Consider the following 19907-nt stretch of genomic DNA (forward strand, 5'->3'; position numbering starts at 1 on the left):
GTGACCGGCGGTAGGGTATGGGTAATGTAGTACCAAAACCCGTAGCTAGCCTTTCGGTTAATATACAATTATAATAAACTTGCAAGAAACCAATGCTCGGGGGCAACCGAGACTTCAGCCTAATTCTAGCAGTTATAATATTTAACATTTAATATAAAAAAATACTCGTTCAACTACGAGTCTCCAATATGGCATAAAAATAACCAGAGTGAATAATTTTAAACATGCCAAAGCAATATATCCAGTCGGACCAATCCGACAAACAACTGTAATAAAATAAAGACGTCTAGTCAACTACTGCGGTCTAAGAATAAAACAGTTTGATAGTTTTACTAAAATAAATGAAACCTCCGAGAAAAGTAAAAACGGAGATCACCAGACTCTCTCAGATCATAACCCTGGGAAAAATTGGAAAAACAACGGGGTCAGATATACAGAGATGAGTTTATAGCACTATTTACATTTATCAAGTGAAAAGCCTTTAAAACCGTTTAAAACATTTAATAACGATATTACGAATAATAGTTGGAATCCTAATCCACAATTCTAAATAATATAACATAATCCAGTAGGCCTGGTCCCGAGAGCTGAGCTACACCGAGTTACCACTGACCACACTTATACCATATCCAGAGTTCCGAGAGCTGTGCTACACCGAGTTACTCTATTTGGTCCCGAGAGCTATACTCACACCGAGTGGTCATTATGGCCAACACACAATTACAACAACCATATTCCCGCCAATTTCAAAGATAATGAATCCAGAAAATGAACACTGCCATATTCAAACTCAAACAAGCAAGAAATAAAATGTCATACTCGTTGAAACAGTGAACAAAAACCAAATACAAGTCATATAGCTTTTGAAATTAACCATTCCCACCAACCAAAAATTCCAAGAAAACTAAAACAAAAAAAAAGTAGCAGTAACCTTAATTAGAAATTTGGCCGACACATGAAGAAACAAGGATATTATTAACCTCATAGCAACACAATTGCACCAAGCTAACCCTGAGATACGATCTCAGCCACACAAGAATCACATCATAAGGCAAGAGCAAAATGATAGAAAATCAAGAACAAAACAGTTTTCATAAAATTAAAACAGTGAACCGTACGGCGTCCAATATGGGAAGATTTGCGTACCATATAATGAATTTCAAAACTCATGATTGTAGAGGATTGAGTCTACTGCAGCTGAGACGAGACGGATCCCTATTCGATGCTAAAACGAATGAGATATTGATTAAAAACGAAACGTGACGATTATTGAATTAAAACAGAAAATAAAGAGATAAACTTACGATCCAAAGCTAATGAGAGACGGATTTTGAACGTATGAAATCAGTGTTTTGTTAGGACTTAGAGACGGTTAGGGTTTGATGAAAGTGAGGGAAAGAATTAGGGTTAAGAACATGCTATATACATATATATATATATATACATATACATATACATATACATATACATATACATATACATATACATATACATATACATATACATATACATATATACATATACATATACATATACATATACATATACATATATACATATACATATACATATACATATACATATATACATATACATATACATATACATATATACATATACATATACATATATATATATATATATAAAAGAAGATTTCCGTAGTATACAGTTATAGAGAATAGGTAATTAAAGGTATGGGCCACAGTAAAATGCATAAGAGTGAAGATTACATTCAAATGGATGGGCCATGCATGGAAGTGAAGATTAAATTCAAAGTGCATGGCCAAACCAACATTTGCGTTAGCCAAAAATTCATTATGGGCCTAAGTTTTTGCATGGGTTTTATTGCTTTCATGGATTTACTTAATTCATGGAGCAAACCAAATAATTAACTCAAACCACAAATCCGCAACAGACTTTAAATAATAATTTAAAAATAATAAATAAATAAATACGGGATATTACATACACAAACTATTGACTTTGTAGTCGAATAAGATGTTATTTGATTTTCGTATCAAATAACAGTAAAATAGTATGACCCCTAAACGAAACTGATATTATTAAAGTTCAAGATATCATCTACGACTTTCGTTTAGGTCTCAGACTAAAACTAGCACCCGAAGTTGTCACAAACTAGCCCGAAAATTAATCCTTAGGGTTGTCCTAAAGTTCAGGGCTGTTACGCGCGACATAATATTCTGATTTATTCAAGCCACCTAAAGGTCAAATTAGCAGAAAAATATATCTAGAATGGTTTAGATAACATCCTTAAGTTTCCGTACCAAGAAACAGAACTTAATTCGGAGTTATATAACTAGATATATTGCTCTCGCGATATGGCTGTTCTGCAGCTCATATTTTTGCAATATCGTTAAACTATCTCGCGTGTACTTGACTCGTAACTTATGACTCGTCGAGATTTGAAACCTATTGCTAGCATACCTTGATACCAATCCCTATCCAGCCCTTATATCTCACCATAAACACATTCATTTCATGTCTAAGCACCATTCAAAATACTTAGCCATAAACTACGCACTTTTGTTGAACTAAACATGCCATTTTTCAATCATACATCCTTCAATCTTAATCAGCCCAAACTCATCCTAATTCAGCTCTATATACTCAAAATCATATCCGTAATCATCAACTTAACTCATACCATCACCTTCAGTCTATGGCTGAACCATAAACCAACAATTCATACCAATTTACACACAACAATCATGCTTACTCAAACAAACATCAAACATCATCAATTCAATGAAGATGTTGAATACATAAGCTAAGACTATCATCCAATTTATTCAATCATAGTTAAAAAATTTCAGAAATTCCTTACCCTTCATGAAGCTCCATAGCCGAAGGGTTCAAACTACAATACCCCATCAATTACACTCAAAGGAAGCTTAATTGTACCTTAGACAAATCATAAGCAAAATCATCAAATTTTGATTATAAACCCTAGAAATTATGATCATCAAATCACTAAATTGAACCATAGAAATTACTAATCGATGATCTTACATTGTTTAGCTTGAAGAATAGTGATAATTTGCATCAAAATTCATGAAGAATGGAGAAGAATCATGGTGATAGTGACGAAGGATTGGTGTTTAGCCTTTTGAAGCCAAAAGGGAGAAGAAGGAGCCCTAATTTTCACTAATACTCAAATTTCCAATTAACCGTCGTGCTTGATTTCCAATTCATTTCGGAATTTCTTTTTCAATTAATTCTTATTATTTCACGAATGTTATCATGAAAATTATTAGCTCGGGACTTATACTTTTATTTTATATTTCCTTAACTTTTAATAAGTCCTGCTGATAATTGCTCCGACGAATAAAAATTTATACTTCAAATTATTATACTATCACCTGCTTACTATTCTTTTCTCAATTATGCTTCTTAAGTCGAGTTCCATTCCCGACCTACTTGACTTATGTGCCATAATTTAGGACTCGTGGCACAATCTGATGACCGTAGGATGTAAGGATTATACATTTTCTGACCTCTGAAAAACTTCAAAATATTTTTGTCATACTAGCCAAACATGATCACACAAAACCCAATTCAAACTTAACAAAAACTTCAAAACGACATGATTTCGGTTAGTTCGATCCATCCACAACGTGTAAAATCAAAACAACCCATATAAGATCAAACCCCTAATTCAAAACTGAACTCTTACCTTTATTTGATGCTTAAGAAAGGTAGAGAATTGAATTCTTAATCCAACGCAACGAATATCATACAATTCCGAGTCCGAAAGAAGAAACTGTGATGATCGCAAATTTGATCGCTCAAACCCTTCTCTTCTCCTTCATTCTTAAGTTTCTTATGCTCTGATTTCTATTTCAAATGCTATCTCATTTATATATTTTTGGCTAATTTGCTTATTTGATTCTTCATTTTTTAGCTTTAATCAATCTTTTCTTTTAACTTATCTTTCAACGAAACGATCAAATAATTATTTTTATTCTGATACTTACGTATTGTTTATATCCAAATAAATAATACTATTCTAATATCTAATTAATTTATATTCCGACAATTTCTTTTAATATCATCATTTCTTACTTTATCCAATGCCGATATCCAAATTTTCTTATTCAAATCCTTAAACATGGACGTCCTACTTGATATTATCATTTTCTTTAATATTCAAAATCTTATATTTTTACAACTCTGGTCTCTCTCTGCGGGGCACGTTGCACTAACCGGCACTTGAACTTACAGTGTATTTCATTTTATAAATGAAATGAAAAAAAATCTTATGCATAAATATCGTGATAAGATACATACTTTTTCCATAGCCAATGTTAGCTCCAAACAAGTCTAGCCATACTATACATAAATACTCCTCTAGTCTCGGGCACTAATAACAAAATAAATAAAACCATGACTAAACTACAAAAACTATAATACAGAAACATGTGCACACCTAGAGTACAAGCCAAACGCGTGGAAAACATATTTGTCAGAAAACTAAAAAGCATAGAAGTAGCAGTCTTCAAAAGGGATCCAATTGCACGACTGTGTAGTGGGAATGATACATCTAGCCATGCTTCAGACCCGAAACAAATGCTATTAGCAGCGATATATGTTACGGTCAAACCCATAATGACGTAAACAATAGAACTTTGAAGTAAGAAATGTGAGTCGACATACAAGTAAAATATAACTGAAACATACGCCTGCATGAAAATTAAACATAGTTAATATACACTTATTCAATTTTAAAAAATTTCCTTTAGTATTTTATGTTTTTTTATTATTTGAGTTAAATACATGCCCCAACTAAATTTTGGAAATGATATTTAAAAAGAATTCCAATCTATGTTTCTTTTCACTAACTCTAATTTTTAAGTTCTTGTTTCTATTCTCTAAAAAAATCATTTAGAATCCAAAATAAGTATAAAATTATGTACCTAATTTCTCTTAAAATAATAAAATAAATAAATAGTAATAAGAATTTATATAAATTATATGTACCAGAGATGATAGCATCAGAATAGAGGCTATAATAAGAGGTCTCCTCCTTCCGAATCTCCAAAAAATCCATGGCTGAAAGAAAATGACCACAGTGTTCAAAAAATAACACACCAGCGGAAAGAGAAACGCTTCATGCAAAGTATAGCCCAGTGATTGAAGTAGAAACGGCCCATAGTTGGTGTGCATAGAAAATCCTAAAAGTTGAACTAAAATTTGCGCTACTACCATGATTACTAAAGCTGGGCGGCTTTCATGATGCAATATCACTTGTAGATGACTAACAACTTTCGTTCTTAAAATATTTTCATCAATCTCTGCACACATGTGATCCACATGGATTGCGTTCAGCACCATTCCCAGCACAACTTTAGATTCACTTATTTTTCTATACTCCAACAACCAGGAAGGTGTCTCAAAAATATAGAAATATATCATGAGTAAGAGAAATGCAACTTGAATTATAAATCCAGTTGAAAATCTCCACCCCCACACATGAAAATATGAAGCAGAATAATTCAGCCCTATAGCTAATGTTGTACCAACAGCCATTGAACGTCCAAGTTCTATATTCAATCCGCTCATTCTGTCTAACTCCATCTCAGTAATAATGGTTGGTATTACCTAGCATCAGAAATTATAGGTGCATTGATTATTAAAAGCTATGTTATTTAAATTCTATAAGGAAGATTGAATAACTTTTTACGAATTCTATATTTGTAAAAAATAATATATTATAAGAGACTAAAAGTTAACAACCAATCCTACACTCTAAATTATAAGGTGGTGAAAATTTAAACTCTCCATTACTTTTTGTAATTTACGGTTGTAAACAAGTTATTCTTTACCTTGCACATAAAATTTTAAAATAATAAAGACTAGTAGCTATTAATTTTTTAAATCATTTTTATTTAAAAAACATTTAAAATTAACAATAATAAAAATTAACCAGAACTAACAACTGTTAGTACGATTCCCAGTGCCATCAAAACAAAAAGTTGACTTTCCCATATATTCTTCAAGGAAAAAGCAAACAACATCGATATTGAAGCTGCCATGTAAAGGGAAGAAATATACCACTGAAGCTGAAGATTACCAAATCCGCAATTATTGTCGAGATTGTAATGCTTTTTTTTGTGTAGAGTTTAGAAGAAAACGTGACCATATAACTGTCCATATCAAGAACTCCTCCTAAAGAAAGTAAAATGAAAATGATATTGATTTATAGTGCTATTCCGGGAATCACATAATCAACGTTAAACACAGTAAAAAATATCAGTGTAACATATAAATAGCAAATTAGCAGTTTTATGTTTAAAAATTGAGTTGGATATTTTCATGGTACATTGTTGAAATGGATAAATTCTTGGCTTGTCACGACCCAATTTCATGAATCGTGACCGGCGCTAGGGTGTGGGTATGGTTGTACCCAAACCCGTAGCAAGCCTTGCGGAAATCAAATGAACATCTAAACCTGCAGAAAAACTGCTCGGGGCAACCGAGACTCCAACTTAAGTCTAGCAGTTTATAATACAGTTCTATTATAAATAACTTAAATATCTGAAATGCTCAACAGCATGCCTTAAATATAATAATAAAATGTTCCAGTGTAAACATGCTAAAATAAACAATCGGTCTAATCGACAATCCCAATGCAATAACAAATGTAATATATAAACTAGCTCTACTGCGGTCTAAGAGTTTGAAAATAGAAACTAGTTTAATAACATAAAAACCTCCGAGGAATCAAAAGAATCGGAGTGGACCGGCTTTCAAATCATAAACCTGGAAAATTTGGGAAAACAACGGGGTCAGATATACTGAGATGAGTTCGCAATACTATTTACATTTATTAAGTTTAAAACCCTTAAATCAAAACATTTTTATACTAATATAATATGATTATGGAAAAACAGTATTGAAATGATCACAGCGTAAGTATGACATAGCATACTGATAAACCCAGAGTGGACGGGAACAAATCCTCGTCATAAATATATACCAGCGTAAGCAAGACTTTAGTCTGCCGTTTCCCAGAGTACTTACCGGTGCACACAGTCTCGATACAAGCCTATCGAGTAGCTCGTTTCAATCCAGTTCCATAATCCGTAAAAACAGTTCACAAACATTTATAATATTAAAATACGATGCGGTACTTAATAAAGCGGTAAATAGCACTACAAACTCACTGCTTGCTTGTCCACATGAATCTTGGCAAACAGCTAACCCTGCGTAGACTTCGAAGCACGAGCAGTGGACGGGTCTAAAACATATATAAGTCAAAATCCGAACAATCCCTAACTCTAAGAATACTAGACTCCACATAGGACTAGCATTTCACAACACAACAACCAAAGATTCAAACAAGGTAATTAAAATATCACCAAATATCCATACAACTTATTAACAAATAAGGCAAGTTAAGCTTAGGTGAGTTCTTATCTTTTAAAACGAAACCAAAGTACTTAAATACTTAAATAGTCTTTCAAAACAATTACAGTTCCCAAAGTAGTGTGTTAGCCTTACTGCAGTATAGCTCAACACAACATGTCGGGAGACCACGTCTAACCCGACCCATCCATAAACCAAGTTTAAAACCAAAGTCTTTAGTCAAACCTTAAATAAAATCAAATTTATTTTAAATAAGAACTCACACCGTAACTTAATAATGCCATAAACAATTAAGCTTGCTAACACTTAGCAAGTAGCACCCCAAGTACATTTATTTAAGTCACCTCAAATAGAATCAATAAACTCAACACCTTTCAAGTATTATCTTGAAGCTAAAATAGTTCAATCGAAACCTTACATGACATATAACACCTTGTATGCCTTATATTACTTAATTTACATTAAACCACAACCTACGATAATCTAACATTCTTTTAACAAGTTTTAAACCATCTTCTAAACAATTTCCAGCCCTTAGTAATAAGTTCAAACCGAGTTTAAATTCAAAAATGTTAACCAAACTATACGCTATTCCATTTAAACCATTTCTCAAAATCACCCCATGTATTGTTTAGCATCTATTACCCTATGATCCATTACTTTGAAATTTCCAAATTTTAGTTTAATCTGAAAACAGAATTTTATCTCAAAAGCATTAATCAAAAGATGTTGAAATCCGTTTACAAGATTTCCCCAACACACCCAATGTATGTTTGATGCCTAGCAACCTAAGATTAGTTTTTAAGAAATTTCCAGATTTTTAAATAAGCATCAAAAACAGTTTATAACCCAAAACCTTTAGCAATTCGATAAGTCTATCAATTATAACATTAAAACCAAATCACCCAATGTACAATTGAAATTCAAGAGACTAATATAACATCAAGTTAAGATTTCCAGAATTTATAAATCAAAGCAATAAAGAAATACAATCAATCACCCAAAGTATTGATTCATACAACGATCTAGCAATCTCTACACCACATAAGAAAAGGGAATTGAACCACATACCTCTTGATTAGGTTAATAGCAATAAAACTCAAAATTCAACCAACCCAAATCAGCCTACAATCACACACATATAGGCTATAGGATTTAGAACTCCTAGAATTGACGAACTATAGATGAAATCACAAGGGAATGGTTAGGAACACTTACCAAGAATCAAAATTGAGATGAAATGATGGAGGAATGACCTAAGATAGAGCCTCAGCCGAATTAGGGGTTTTAGAGAAGTTAAAAGTGTTTAAAATCTGTTTTAGGTCGAGTTAAGGTGAGTTTAAATAGAAATCAGCGAACTGCACAGTGCACGCATCGCGCCCGCTACACCTATATCGCGCCCGCGATACATGAATCGCGCCCGTGATTCATGCATGTCGCGCCCGCGAAATGCTACTGCCTCCGATGAAAATTTGAGATTTTGAAATTGAAATCGAAAACGTTTCAAACTCCGAGATTACTTCTAGTACATCTTAAAACACATTTTAAAAGGTTTGGAACCTTTGAAACGCGAATCTAAGTGGTCGAACCACTCAAACGAATCCAAGATACCGTTAAGGCTTAACGGAACAAGCTAGAAAAATACGGGGTGTTACATGGCTGAACTGAGTTCGCCACGTCATTTTATGGACTCTCCATTAAAATACTAACATGTGTTAAAGTCATTTAAAAGTAATTACTTTTACTTTAAAAGAGAGAATACACCTAACTATAGTTAACTCTCTACATTTAATGATTAAGAGAATTGTCAAAACAAAAAAATTATTAACACTGCAAATAAATAAATATTTATTTAAGGGTTAATTTCTAAATAGATCGCGAACTTTACACGAAGTTTCATTTTAATCATGATCTTTAAAAGTTGTCATTTAAAGGCACGAACTTTCATATTGTTTCAAATTTATCATTTCAATGTATTTTTATTGACTAAATTCTTCACTAAACCATTAATTAAAGACCCATGTTATTAATCAACATCAAATCTTATTATCTTTCAGGTAGAGTATCTAGGATTAGGAATTTTTAGTCAGATAAAATACACTGAATTTTACTTTTATGATAGATTTGAAATAAAATGAAAGTTCGTGCCTTTAAATGACAATTTTTAAAGGTCATGATTAAAATGAAACTCCATGTAAAGTTTGTGATTTTTTTAGGAATTGACCCTTTATTTAATCAATGAATTTATGGAACACCAAAATACTTTAATGATAAAACTCAATCACCTGCAAATTCTCTAATTCTCTAATTCCTTATCATTTGCAATTCACTACGGCAAAGTTCACTCTCATATAAAAGTATTGACAATTTCTTGCATTATCTATTAGTTATTTGCTACAATTTAATATTAAATTATACTTACTATTTGATGAATTGTAGGTAATTAGCAGATTACAATTCAAGAACAAATTTTGTCTCAGCACTACAACTTCAATTATTATGCTAAGGTAATAACATTTTTATCTCCACTTCTTTAACAATTTGTTTAATTCACCTCAAATTTATTCAAATTAAAAAAATTTCTTTGTAAGTTATGATACTGTAGTTGTTTAGTTGTCTTTCCTAGTTAAATCTAGGCTTAATTGCGTAAAAAATCACAAACTTTAGCGTGTTTTGCAAATTTAACATAAACTTTTAATTTTGGCAAATTAATACACAAACTTTTGATTTTTGGCAATTTTAGCACCGATCAATTTTTTGTGAAAAAAATGATGATGTGTACACCGGAATAACCACTATTCCGGCGTCCACATCAGCATTTTTCTCTATTTTTTTGAAGAAAAATTGATCGGTGTTAAAATTGCAAAAAATCAAAAGTTTGTGAATTAATTTGCCAAAATTAAAAGTTTATGTTAAATTTGCAAAACACGCTAAAGTTTATGATTTTTTACGCCATTAAACCTTAAATCTATGATATAAATGTAGATATGGAATTTTTTTTAATTTGGCAGTGATGAAGTTATATATTCAGAAAATGTTGAAGATATTTTTAATGATGAGAATGTTCCTAATGTGAAAGAAATCAATAAAAATTATGAAACTCTAAAAGATGATACATTATTGGGTCAAGTTGTGAGCAACGAAACAGAGGCCTACGAGTTGTATTGTGATTATGGATTTTGCAAAGGATTTAGCATTAGAAAGGGAAAACAAGCATATTATGCGGGCACTAAAAAATTAGAACAAAAGAGTATTATTGTTCAAAGCAAGGATACAAGAATGATGAGATATTAGGTGAGGTATCTTTCAATAGGTTAGATGGTAGAACAGGATGCAAAGCGATGGTTCGTTTTGTTGTTGATGAACAAGAACAATGGAAGGTAATATGTTTTGTTGATGAACATAATCATTCTTTTGCAACACCTGAAGAATGACATTTACTACGAAGTGTGCGAACAGTTACTAGTTCAAGGAAAGGTTCTTAAGTCTATGATGAATGTGGGAATTAGAGCAATTGATGCATTTTCATATAGGCTAATCCTCTGAAAAAACCCTCACCTTTTAGCCACAATTCATTTGCACCCTCACGTTGCAAAATCAACAATTTTACGCATTATGACCTTTCGTTTTCAATTGCACCCTAACCTAAAAAAATTGACTCCATGGCAGCCATGTCAGCTAATTTTGCTTAATCATCAGCTGACGTGTCATTTAAAAAATTAAAATAATAATTAATTTTTTATTTAAAATTATATGGACTTTTTTTACACTTTCTAAAACTATAGGAATTTTTTTTTGCATTTTTCTTCTAATTCTAATTAACCAAACAAATAACCCTAATTCATACAACTGTTGGGTTTTATAGGTTCATAACGCAGCGGAATTTCAAAATTTATCTAAAAACCCAAACCAAGATCCATGTAATTCGAATTAACAGAATAATTACTTACTTGTATGTCGAATTCAACAGCAATGTAGGAAGGAAGGAGGTGGTTCACTTTGGTGATACCTGGCCTCGGATCAGAAACGCCTCCAAAAGAACGCGTCCTCTACGAGTATCCACACAAACAGACCTTAGCCAAAACTAGTGCTTGTGTGCTAGCACTATTGCTTCACAAGCAATTTCGAATTTTAGTGATTTAGTGAATAATGAATTTCGTCATTTTCAAACCAACTACTTAATGAGTATTTATAGTGATAAATAACACTAGGGTTTGAGACAAATTCGAATTTCAATCTCATTGCAATTCTACAAGTTTATGTTTATCAAAAACTCCTTTTTGATAATTATCCATATATATTAATTACTATATTTATTATTTTCCAAAAATAATAAATTAAGGAAAACACTTATCCTTAAATTTCGAATTAATATATATATTTATTAATATATATATATTACGAATTATATATATATATATATATATATATATATATATATATATATATATATATATATATAATTAATCACTTAATCACATTGGGCTTGTACAACCCATAACTGTTTTGGGCCTGTTCTTAGTGTGCGACCCTGTAGGTTCATATAACGTTGGCAGTAGGCTCGAAATCCCTATTTCAGCCCACAAGTCATAAGTGGCCTCTAGCAAGACATTATGACTACCCAAGTTATATGAATATCGATAATCCGATTTAACCATTTACAATAATATTTTAATCCCTTTGTCTCTCGATATCCAGATTGAATATAAGGCATAGTTATGTCATCCTTATAACATTCAATCATTAGTTTCTTGACTCTAAGTAGACTGAAAATGATAACTTCTTATCAATTAGCATGGCCATGCATTTTCTTCAGTCTATCTTCTTCAAGGGGCCCATAGATATCTTACTCAAATAAATGAGGGACAAATTCCTTCTCAGTCACTCACATTTCTCACATAGTTACTTTCATATCCAATGACAATCTATTCCATTATCCTGTTAAAGATAATGTAAGACTGTATCAAAATATGAAATAGCTATGTAGAAATCCATGATGATTTCAAGGTCAAAGGATTATACTAATAGAACTGTAATGAGAATTACTTATGACAGTGATCTATGTAGTATTCTCACAGTGGGTCATCCAGTGCCTTATTTCTCAAATAGCACCTATGATTTGACTTAATATCTCATATACATGATTAGTAAAACATAATCATCAGTCAACATCATACTAGTCTCAATGTTCTATTAAGACTAGGGATAGATGGTATATAATTCTTTTATTAAACCTAAGGGTTCTACTATCAAGTCACATACTCGATGACCTTAGAAAGAATTAACCATTCAAGTATTTTAATCATTAATATAAAATGATAAAAACTGCCAATCAATAAATAATAAAATGATAAAGTCAAAACATGGTCAAACATGATTGACCTAGTGCATATCACTAACAATCTCCCACTTGCACTAGGCCCAATCTACATTAAATCTAATTCCCATGGACCTAGTATGACTCTCATGCTTAGGCTGTGGAAGAGCCTTAGTTAACGGATCAGCAACATTATCATTTGTCGAAACTCTGCATATCTTCACGTCTCCTCTCTCAATGATTTCTCGAATGAGATGATAACGTCTAAGTATGTGTTTGGATCGCTGATGTGATCTGGGCTCCTTTGCTTGTGCTATGGCCCCATTGTTATCACATAACAAGTTCACTGGATCGGATATACTAGGAACAACTCCTAATCCAGTTATGAACTTTTTGATCCAAACAGCCTCCTTAGCTGCGTCAGAAGCAGCTATATACTCAGCTTCTGTTGTAGAATCAGCAACGGTGTCCTGCTTCGAGCTCTTCCAGCTGAAAGCACCTCCATTCAAACAAAACACATATCCTGACTGTTATTTATAATCATCAATGTCAGTTTGGAAGCTAGCGTCTGTGTAACCCTTTACAATCGGCTCATCTTCCTGACCACCATATAGCAAGAATGCATCCTTGGTTCTTCTCAAGTACATAAGGATGTTCTTAACTGCTGCCCAGTGACTTTCTCCTGGATTTGACTGGTATCTGCTCGTTGTACTCAAAGCATACGAGACATTAGGTCGAGTGCACAACATTGCATACATGATAGATCCAATAGCAGAAGCATATGGAATTTTACTCATGCGGTCTCGCTCATCCTGTGTCTTAGGACACTGAGTCTTGCTGAGACTGATGCCATGTGACATTGGCAAGAATCCTCTCTTAGAGTCTTGCATACTAAACCTGTTTAATACCTTATCAACATAAGTGCTTTGACTTAGGCCAATGAGTCTTCTAGATCTATCTCTATAGATCTTGATGCCTAATATATAAGTAGCATCGCCCAAGTCTTTCATTGAAAAACACTTCCCTAACCATGATTTAACATTTTGCAGTATGGGAATGTCGTTTCCAATGAGTAGTATGTCATCAACATAAAGCACTAAGAAAACAATCGCGCTCCCACTAACCTTCTTGTATACACAAGGTTCATCTTCATTCTTGATGAATCCAAACTCTTTGATTGCTTCATCAAAACAAAGATTCCAACTCCGAGAAGCTTGCTTTAATCCATAAATGGATTTTTGAAGCTGGCAAACCTTTCCAGAATTCTCTGGACTGGCAAAACCCTCAGGTTGTTTCATGCACACATCCTCAAGTAAGTTTCCATTAAGAAACGCTGTTTTGACATCCATTTGCCATATCTCATAGTCATAATATGCAGCTATGGCAAGGAGAATTCGAATGGATTTGAGCATAGCAACTGGTGAAAAGGTTTCATCATAGTCTATACCATGTATTTGTCTGAAACCTTTTGCAACTAGTCTTGCTTTATAGGTATGCACAATGCCATCCATGTCAGTCTTCATTTTGAAGATCCATTTGCACCCAATGGTTTTTACACCATCCGTTGGGTCAATCAAGGTCCAAACTTGATTATCATACATGGATTGCATTTCAGATCTCATGGCTTCGAGCCATTTTTCAGAGTCAGGACTATTTATGGCCTCTTGATAGGATGTGGGTTCTTCTTGATCAACAATCATCACATCATTGTTCTCAGTGATGAGAAATCCATATCTCATAGGATTATGACGTGTCCTATCAGACCTCCTTTGGCCTTGTGGTACTTGTACTGGTTCAGCAATTGCTTGTTGATTCTTTTGAGGTTCCATACTTGGTACAATGCTATTTTGTGGTTCTTGAATTTCTTCAAGTTGTACTGTACTCCCACTGGTTCCTTTGGAAATAAATTCTTTTTCCAAAAAGATACCATTTCGAGCAACAAACACTTTGTTCTCATAAGCATTGTAGAAGTAATATCCTTTAGTTTCTTTATGATATCCTACAAAAAGGCATTTGTCAGATTTGGGTGCTAATTTATCTGAAATTAGTCGCTTCACATAAGCTTGACATCCCCAAATCTTAAGAAAAGACAAACTAGGAGTTTTTCCAGTCCATATCTCATATGGTGTCTTTTCCACTGCCTTTGATGGAACTCTATTCAAAATGAATGCAGCGGTTTCTAAAGCATAACCCCAAAATGAGATTGGAAGATCAGTTTGACTCATCATTGATCGAACCATATCCAATAGAGTTCGATTTCTCCGTTCAGACACACCATTCCATTGTGGTGTTCCAGGTGGAGTCAATTGAGAAACGATCCCACAGTCTCTTAGATGATCTACAAATTCTTGGCTTAAATATTCACCACCTCGATCAGATCTTAGTGTTTTAATATTTTTACCAAGTTGATTTTGTACTTCATTCTTAAATATTTTGAACTTTTCAAAAGATTCAGATTTATGTTTCATCAGATAAACATAACCATATCTACTGAGATCATCAGTAAAAGTAATGAAGTACTGAAATCCACCTCTAGCATTTGTACTTAATGGACCACATACATCTGTATGTATAAGGCCCAATAAGTTTTTAGCTCTTTCACCTTGTCCAATAAAAGGTGTTTTTGTCATTTTGCCCATTAGACAAGATTCACATGTTTCAAATGATTCATAATCAAATGAATTCAAAAGTCCATCTCTTTGAAGTTTTGATATGCGTTTCTCATTTATATGGCCTAAACGACAATGCCAGAGATAAGTAGAGTTTAAATCATTTGACTTAAACTTCTTAGCATTGATGTTATAGATTGATTTTTCATTAGTGTCTTCAACATTTAAAATATAAAGACCACTACTGCGTGGAGCATATCCATAAAGAATGTTATTATGCGAAATACTGCATTTATTATTCCTAATAATAAATTCAAAACCATCCTTGTCCAAACAAGAAACAGAAATAATATTCCTACACATGGTAGGTACATAATAACAATTGTTCAAATATAAAATAAGTCCACTAGGCAAAGATAACTCATAAGTCCCTACAGCTAAAGCAGCAACTCTTGCTCCATTGCCAACTCGTAGGTCCACTTCGCCTTTTGTCAAACTTCTACTCCTTTTGAGACCCTGCACATTAGTACAAATGTGAGATCCAGATCCAGTATCTAATACCCATGAATCAGAAGTAGAAAGATTAATTTCTATAACATGAATACCTGAAGTGGTAGTCTCACTACCCTTGTTCTTCTTCAGATCATCCAGATATTTCTTGCAATTCCTTTTCCAATGTCCAGGTTCCTTGCAGAAAAAGCAAGTTCCTTCCTTTGGCGGTTTTGCTTTGGGTTCATCCTTGGTCTTGGGCTTGGACTTGGGTTTAGACTTCTTGAAAGCCTTTCCCTTGCCCTTACCAGACCTTTTCATACCCTTTCCCTTGTTGACCATAAGAACATCCTTAATCTCATTCTTGATGTTCTTTTCAGCAGTTTGAAGCATCCCATGCAACTCTGTGGTGGTCTTCTCCATATTATGCATATTGAAGTTCATGATGAAACCATCATAAGCCTCAGGCAAAGATTGGAGAATAATGTATGTAGCCAACTCTTGGGCAATTGGGAGACCGAGCCTGTCCAAATGTTCAAGATGACCTTTCATCTTCAAAACATGAGGACTAACTGCGCCGCTAGTAGTCAACTTGCAAGAAAGCAAATCCTTGATGATATTGAACCTTTCAATTCTTTCTCTCTCTTGGAACATTTCCATGAGATCAGTAATCATGGTGTTCGCATCCAATTCCATCATTTGCTTTTGGAGTTCATTCTCCATGCATCCAAGCATAATGCAAGTGACATCAGTAGAGTCATTGAGATGCTTCGTATAAGCATCCCTTTGAGCTCTAGTAGCAGCAGGAGCTGGTTCCTCAGGGAGGGGTTGATCAAGGATATATTCCTTTCTTTCTTGCCTAAGAACAATTCTTAGTTTTCTGCACCAGTCCGGAAAGTTAGTGCCATTGAGCTTATCCTTCTCAAGGATTGATCGCACTGATGAAGTAGGTGTAGTGTTTGTAGCCATCTCTACAACAATAAATATGCAAGTAGCATTTAATAAAAGGCACAATAAAATTCCCACAACATATATCCATAATTCATATAAAAACCCTTAATGTTAATTTCAACAATTGAAAAATAATAGTGGGACAAGATCCATATTTCACCCTACTTCAAGTAAGCTTTGGCTTATCACTTTAAGTGTGGTTTATTTAGGTAGGTAACACTTTACCAATTACATCTCATGCAATTCTTGAACATAGAATATTAACATCACATGTAGTCTTGATATTCTATCTTATACCCTAGGTTCAAAACTATTTTGATAACCTAGTTAAGTCTAACCAAATCAAACATATGGATATCACTTTTATCCAACTTATCTTACTTAGATGACTTTATACATCATGCTTTGGCATAGCCTATACATAGCAATCTAAGTCTTGATAAGTGTTATTACAATGGGAGGTATATTGAAGACTTAATATTAAATAAGGGTTTGTTATTTATCCTATTTAGTTATCCTATCTTGTCACATGTAAAATAATCATGCAAAGCATATAACCAATAAGATAAACATTAAAAACATATTATTTTACTATTTTAAATCATATTTAACAACAATCATATAAATATGTTATTCATGAAAATTTAAATCATATTTAAAATTTATCATTAAAGTATTAAAATAAAATACATGACAAAAACACGCCGGCTTAAAAGGATAACGGTCCTTAATGGGGTGTATCAGCGGGGTCCAAGGGGCGCGGCCCCTTGGCGGGGTCTGGGGGCAGCGCCCCAAGCAAGGTCCAAGGGGCAGCGCCCCTGGCGGGGCCCGGGGGCAGAGCCCCAGGCGGTAGTCCCGCTAGTCGACTAGCGGGTCCAGAAATTTTTCTCACATGTTACTCTTAACAGAATTAAAATTTCTTTATCCGAAATCAATAATCTTAACTGATTACGGTTTATTTTAATATGTTCAAAACAGATTAAAATAACCCCAAAACCCTAATTACTGCATCTTAAAAACTGTTCAGAAACAATTTATTTAACACTTAAATAACAACAGTTTCATTAATTCGGCTCATAGCAGAATTAAATACAGTTTTATAAATTATGTTCATAACATAATTAAACACAGTTTTTTCGATAGAATTAAAACAGTTTCACAAACAGTTTACTAATCCTATTTAAAACAGAATTACTAATAGAATCAAAACAGTTTCACAAACAGTTTACTAATCCTATTCAAAACAGAATTACTAATAGAATTAAAACAGTTTCACAAACAGTTTACTAATCCTATTCAAAACAGAATTACTAATAGAATTAAAACCAGTTTCACAAACAGTTTACTAATCCTATTCAAAAACAGTTTTCCTAATAGAATTAGAACAGTTTCATAAACAGTTTACTAATCCTTATTCAAAAACAGTTTTATTATTCTGTTTCCCCTTTTCTTATCAATTCGTATGAACATTAATACTACGAAACCTTTAATCAAATTAAAACGTAATATTAATTTAGAACAGTATATTCGAAGTTTTAATCACATTAAACGATTAATCAAATTAATTCTTTATACTATTTTTCATACAATTAATCACATAAACGTTTTATTTATAATTACAACGAATTATAATTCCTTCAAAAACAATTTCGAAAAACAACCCCTTTTTCAAAACAGAACATACAATAAGCATATATCACATATATACTCAGAATCTAATTAATCAAATTACAAGCAGCTCCGATACCACTGTTGGGTTTTATAGGTTCATAACGCAGCGGAATTTCAAAATTTATCTAAAAACCCAAACCAAGATCCATGTAATTGGAATTAACAGAATAATTACTTACTTGTATGTCGAATTCAACAGCAATGTAGGAAGGAAGGAGGTGGTTCACTTTGGTGATACCTGGCCTCGGATCAGAAACGCCTCCAAAAGAACGCGTCCTCTACGAGTATCCACACGAACAGACCTTAGCCAAAACTAGTGCTTGTGTGCTAGCACTATTGCTTCACAAGCAATTTCGAATTTTAGTGATTTAGTGAATAATGAATTTCGTGATTCTCAAACCAACTGCTTAATGAGTATTTATAGTGATAAATAACACTAGGGTTTGAGACAAATTCGAATTTCAATCTCATTGCAATTCTACAAGTTTATGTTTATCAAAAACTCCTTTTTGATAATTATCCATATATATTAATTACTATATTTATTATTTTCCAAAAATAATAAATTAAGGAAAACACTTATCCTTAAATTTCGAATTAATATATATATTTATTAATATATATATATATTACGAATTATATATATATATATATATATATATAATTAATCACTTAATCACATTGGGTTTGTACAACCCATAACTGTTTTGGGCCTGTTCTTAGTATGCGACCCTGTAGGTTCATATAACGTTGGCAGTAGGCTCGAAATCCCTATTTCAGCCCACAAGTCATAAGTGGCCTCTAGCAAGACATTATGACTACCCAAGTTATATGAATATCGATAATCCGATTTAACCATTTACAATAATATTTTAATCCCTTTGTCTCTCGATATCCAGATTGAATATAAGGCATAGTTATGTCATCCTTATAACATTCAATCATTAGTTTCTTGACTCTAAGTAGACTGAAAATGATAACTTCTTATCAATTAGCATGGCCATGCATTTTCTCCAGTCTATCTTCTTCAAGGGGCCCATAGATATCTTACTCAAATAAATGAGGGACAAATTCCTTCTCAGTCACTCACATTTCTCACATAGTTACTTTCATATCCAATGACAATCTATTCCATTATCCTGTTAAAGATAATGTAAGACTGTATCAAAATATGAAATAGCTATGTAGAAATCCATGATGATTTCAAGGTCAAAGGATTATACTAATAGAACTGTAATGAGAATTACTTATGACAGTGATCTATGTAGTATTCTCACAGTGGGTCATCCAGTGCCTTATTTCTCAAATAGCACCTATGATTTGACTTAATATCTCATATACATGATTAGTAAAACATAATCATCAGTCAACATCATACTAGTCTCAATGTTCTATTAAGACTAGGGATAGATGGTATATAGTTCTTTTATTAAACCTAAGGGTTCTACTATCAAGTCACATACTCGATGACCTTAGAAAGAATT

The 19907-nt window shown here is 32.9% G+C and overlaps 2 protein-coding genes across 2 annotated transcripts; both read right to left on the reverse strand.

Annotated features, from left to right (window-relative positions):
- Positions 1-3732: 3732 nt before the first annotated feature.
- Positions 3733-6053, reverse strand: LOC126687787 (sugar transport protein 2-like). The gene is made up of 5 exons (XM_050382343.1): positions 5955-6053; positions 5224-5619; positions 4999-5070; positions 4614-4700; positions 3733-3855 (listed from the first exon to the last, which is right to left on the reverse strand). Exons 1-5 carry the CDS (start codon positions 6051-6053, stop codon positions 3733-3735), a joined length of 777 nt encoding a protein of 258 aa, XP_050238300.1.
- Positions 6054-15753: 9700 nt separating this feature from the next.
- On the reverse strand, positions 15754-16317 carry LOC126685876 (uncharacterized). The gene is made up of 2 exons (XM_050379854.2): positions 15918-16317; positions 15754-15828 (listed from the first exon to the last, which is right to left on the reverse strand). The coding sequence occupies exons 1-2, from the start codon at positions 16243-16245 to the stop codon at positions 15812-15814; spliced, it is 345 nt and encodes a 114-aa protein (XP_050235811.1). The 5' UTR covers positions 16246-16317; the 3' UTR covers positions 15754-15811.
- Positions 16318-19907: the final 3590 nt, after the last annotated feature.

Source organism: Mercurialis annua, linkage group LG6 (genome assembly GCF_937616625.2).
Source record: "Mercurialis annua linkage group LG6, ddMerAnnu1.2, whole genome shotgun sequence".
NCBI lineage: Eukaryota > Viridiplantae > Streptophyta > Magnoliopsida > Malpighiales > Euphorbiaceae > Mercurialis > Mercurialis annua.

Excerpts from the sequence above, each read along its gene's own strand:
- LOC126687787 (XM_050382343.1), bottom strand. The coding sequence starts at position 6,053 with ATGGCAGCTTCAATATCGATGTTGTTTGCTTTTTCCTTGAAGAATATA. Across the intron at positions 5,620-5,954 it reads TGGGAATCGTACTAACAGTT|GTAATACCAACCATTATTAC; the intron begins GTTAGTTCTGGT and ends TTCTGATGCTAG. Across the intron at positions 3,856-4,613 it reads ACGTCATTATGGGTTTGACC|AAATCAGAGCATAAGAAACT; the intron begins GTAACATATATC and ends CATTTGAAATAG.
- LOC126685876 (XM_050379854.2), bottom strand. The coding sequence starts at position 16,245 with ATGAACTTCAATATGCATAATATGGAGAAGACCACCACAGAGTTGCAT.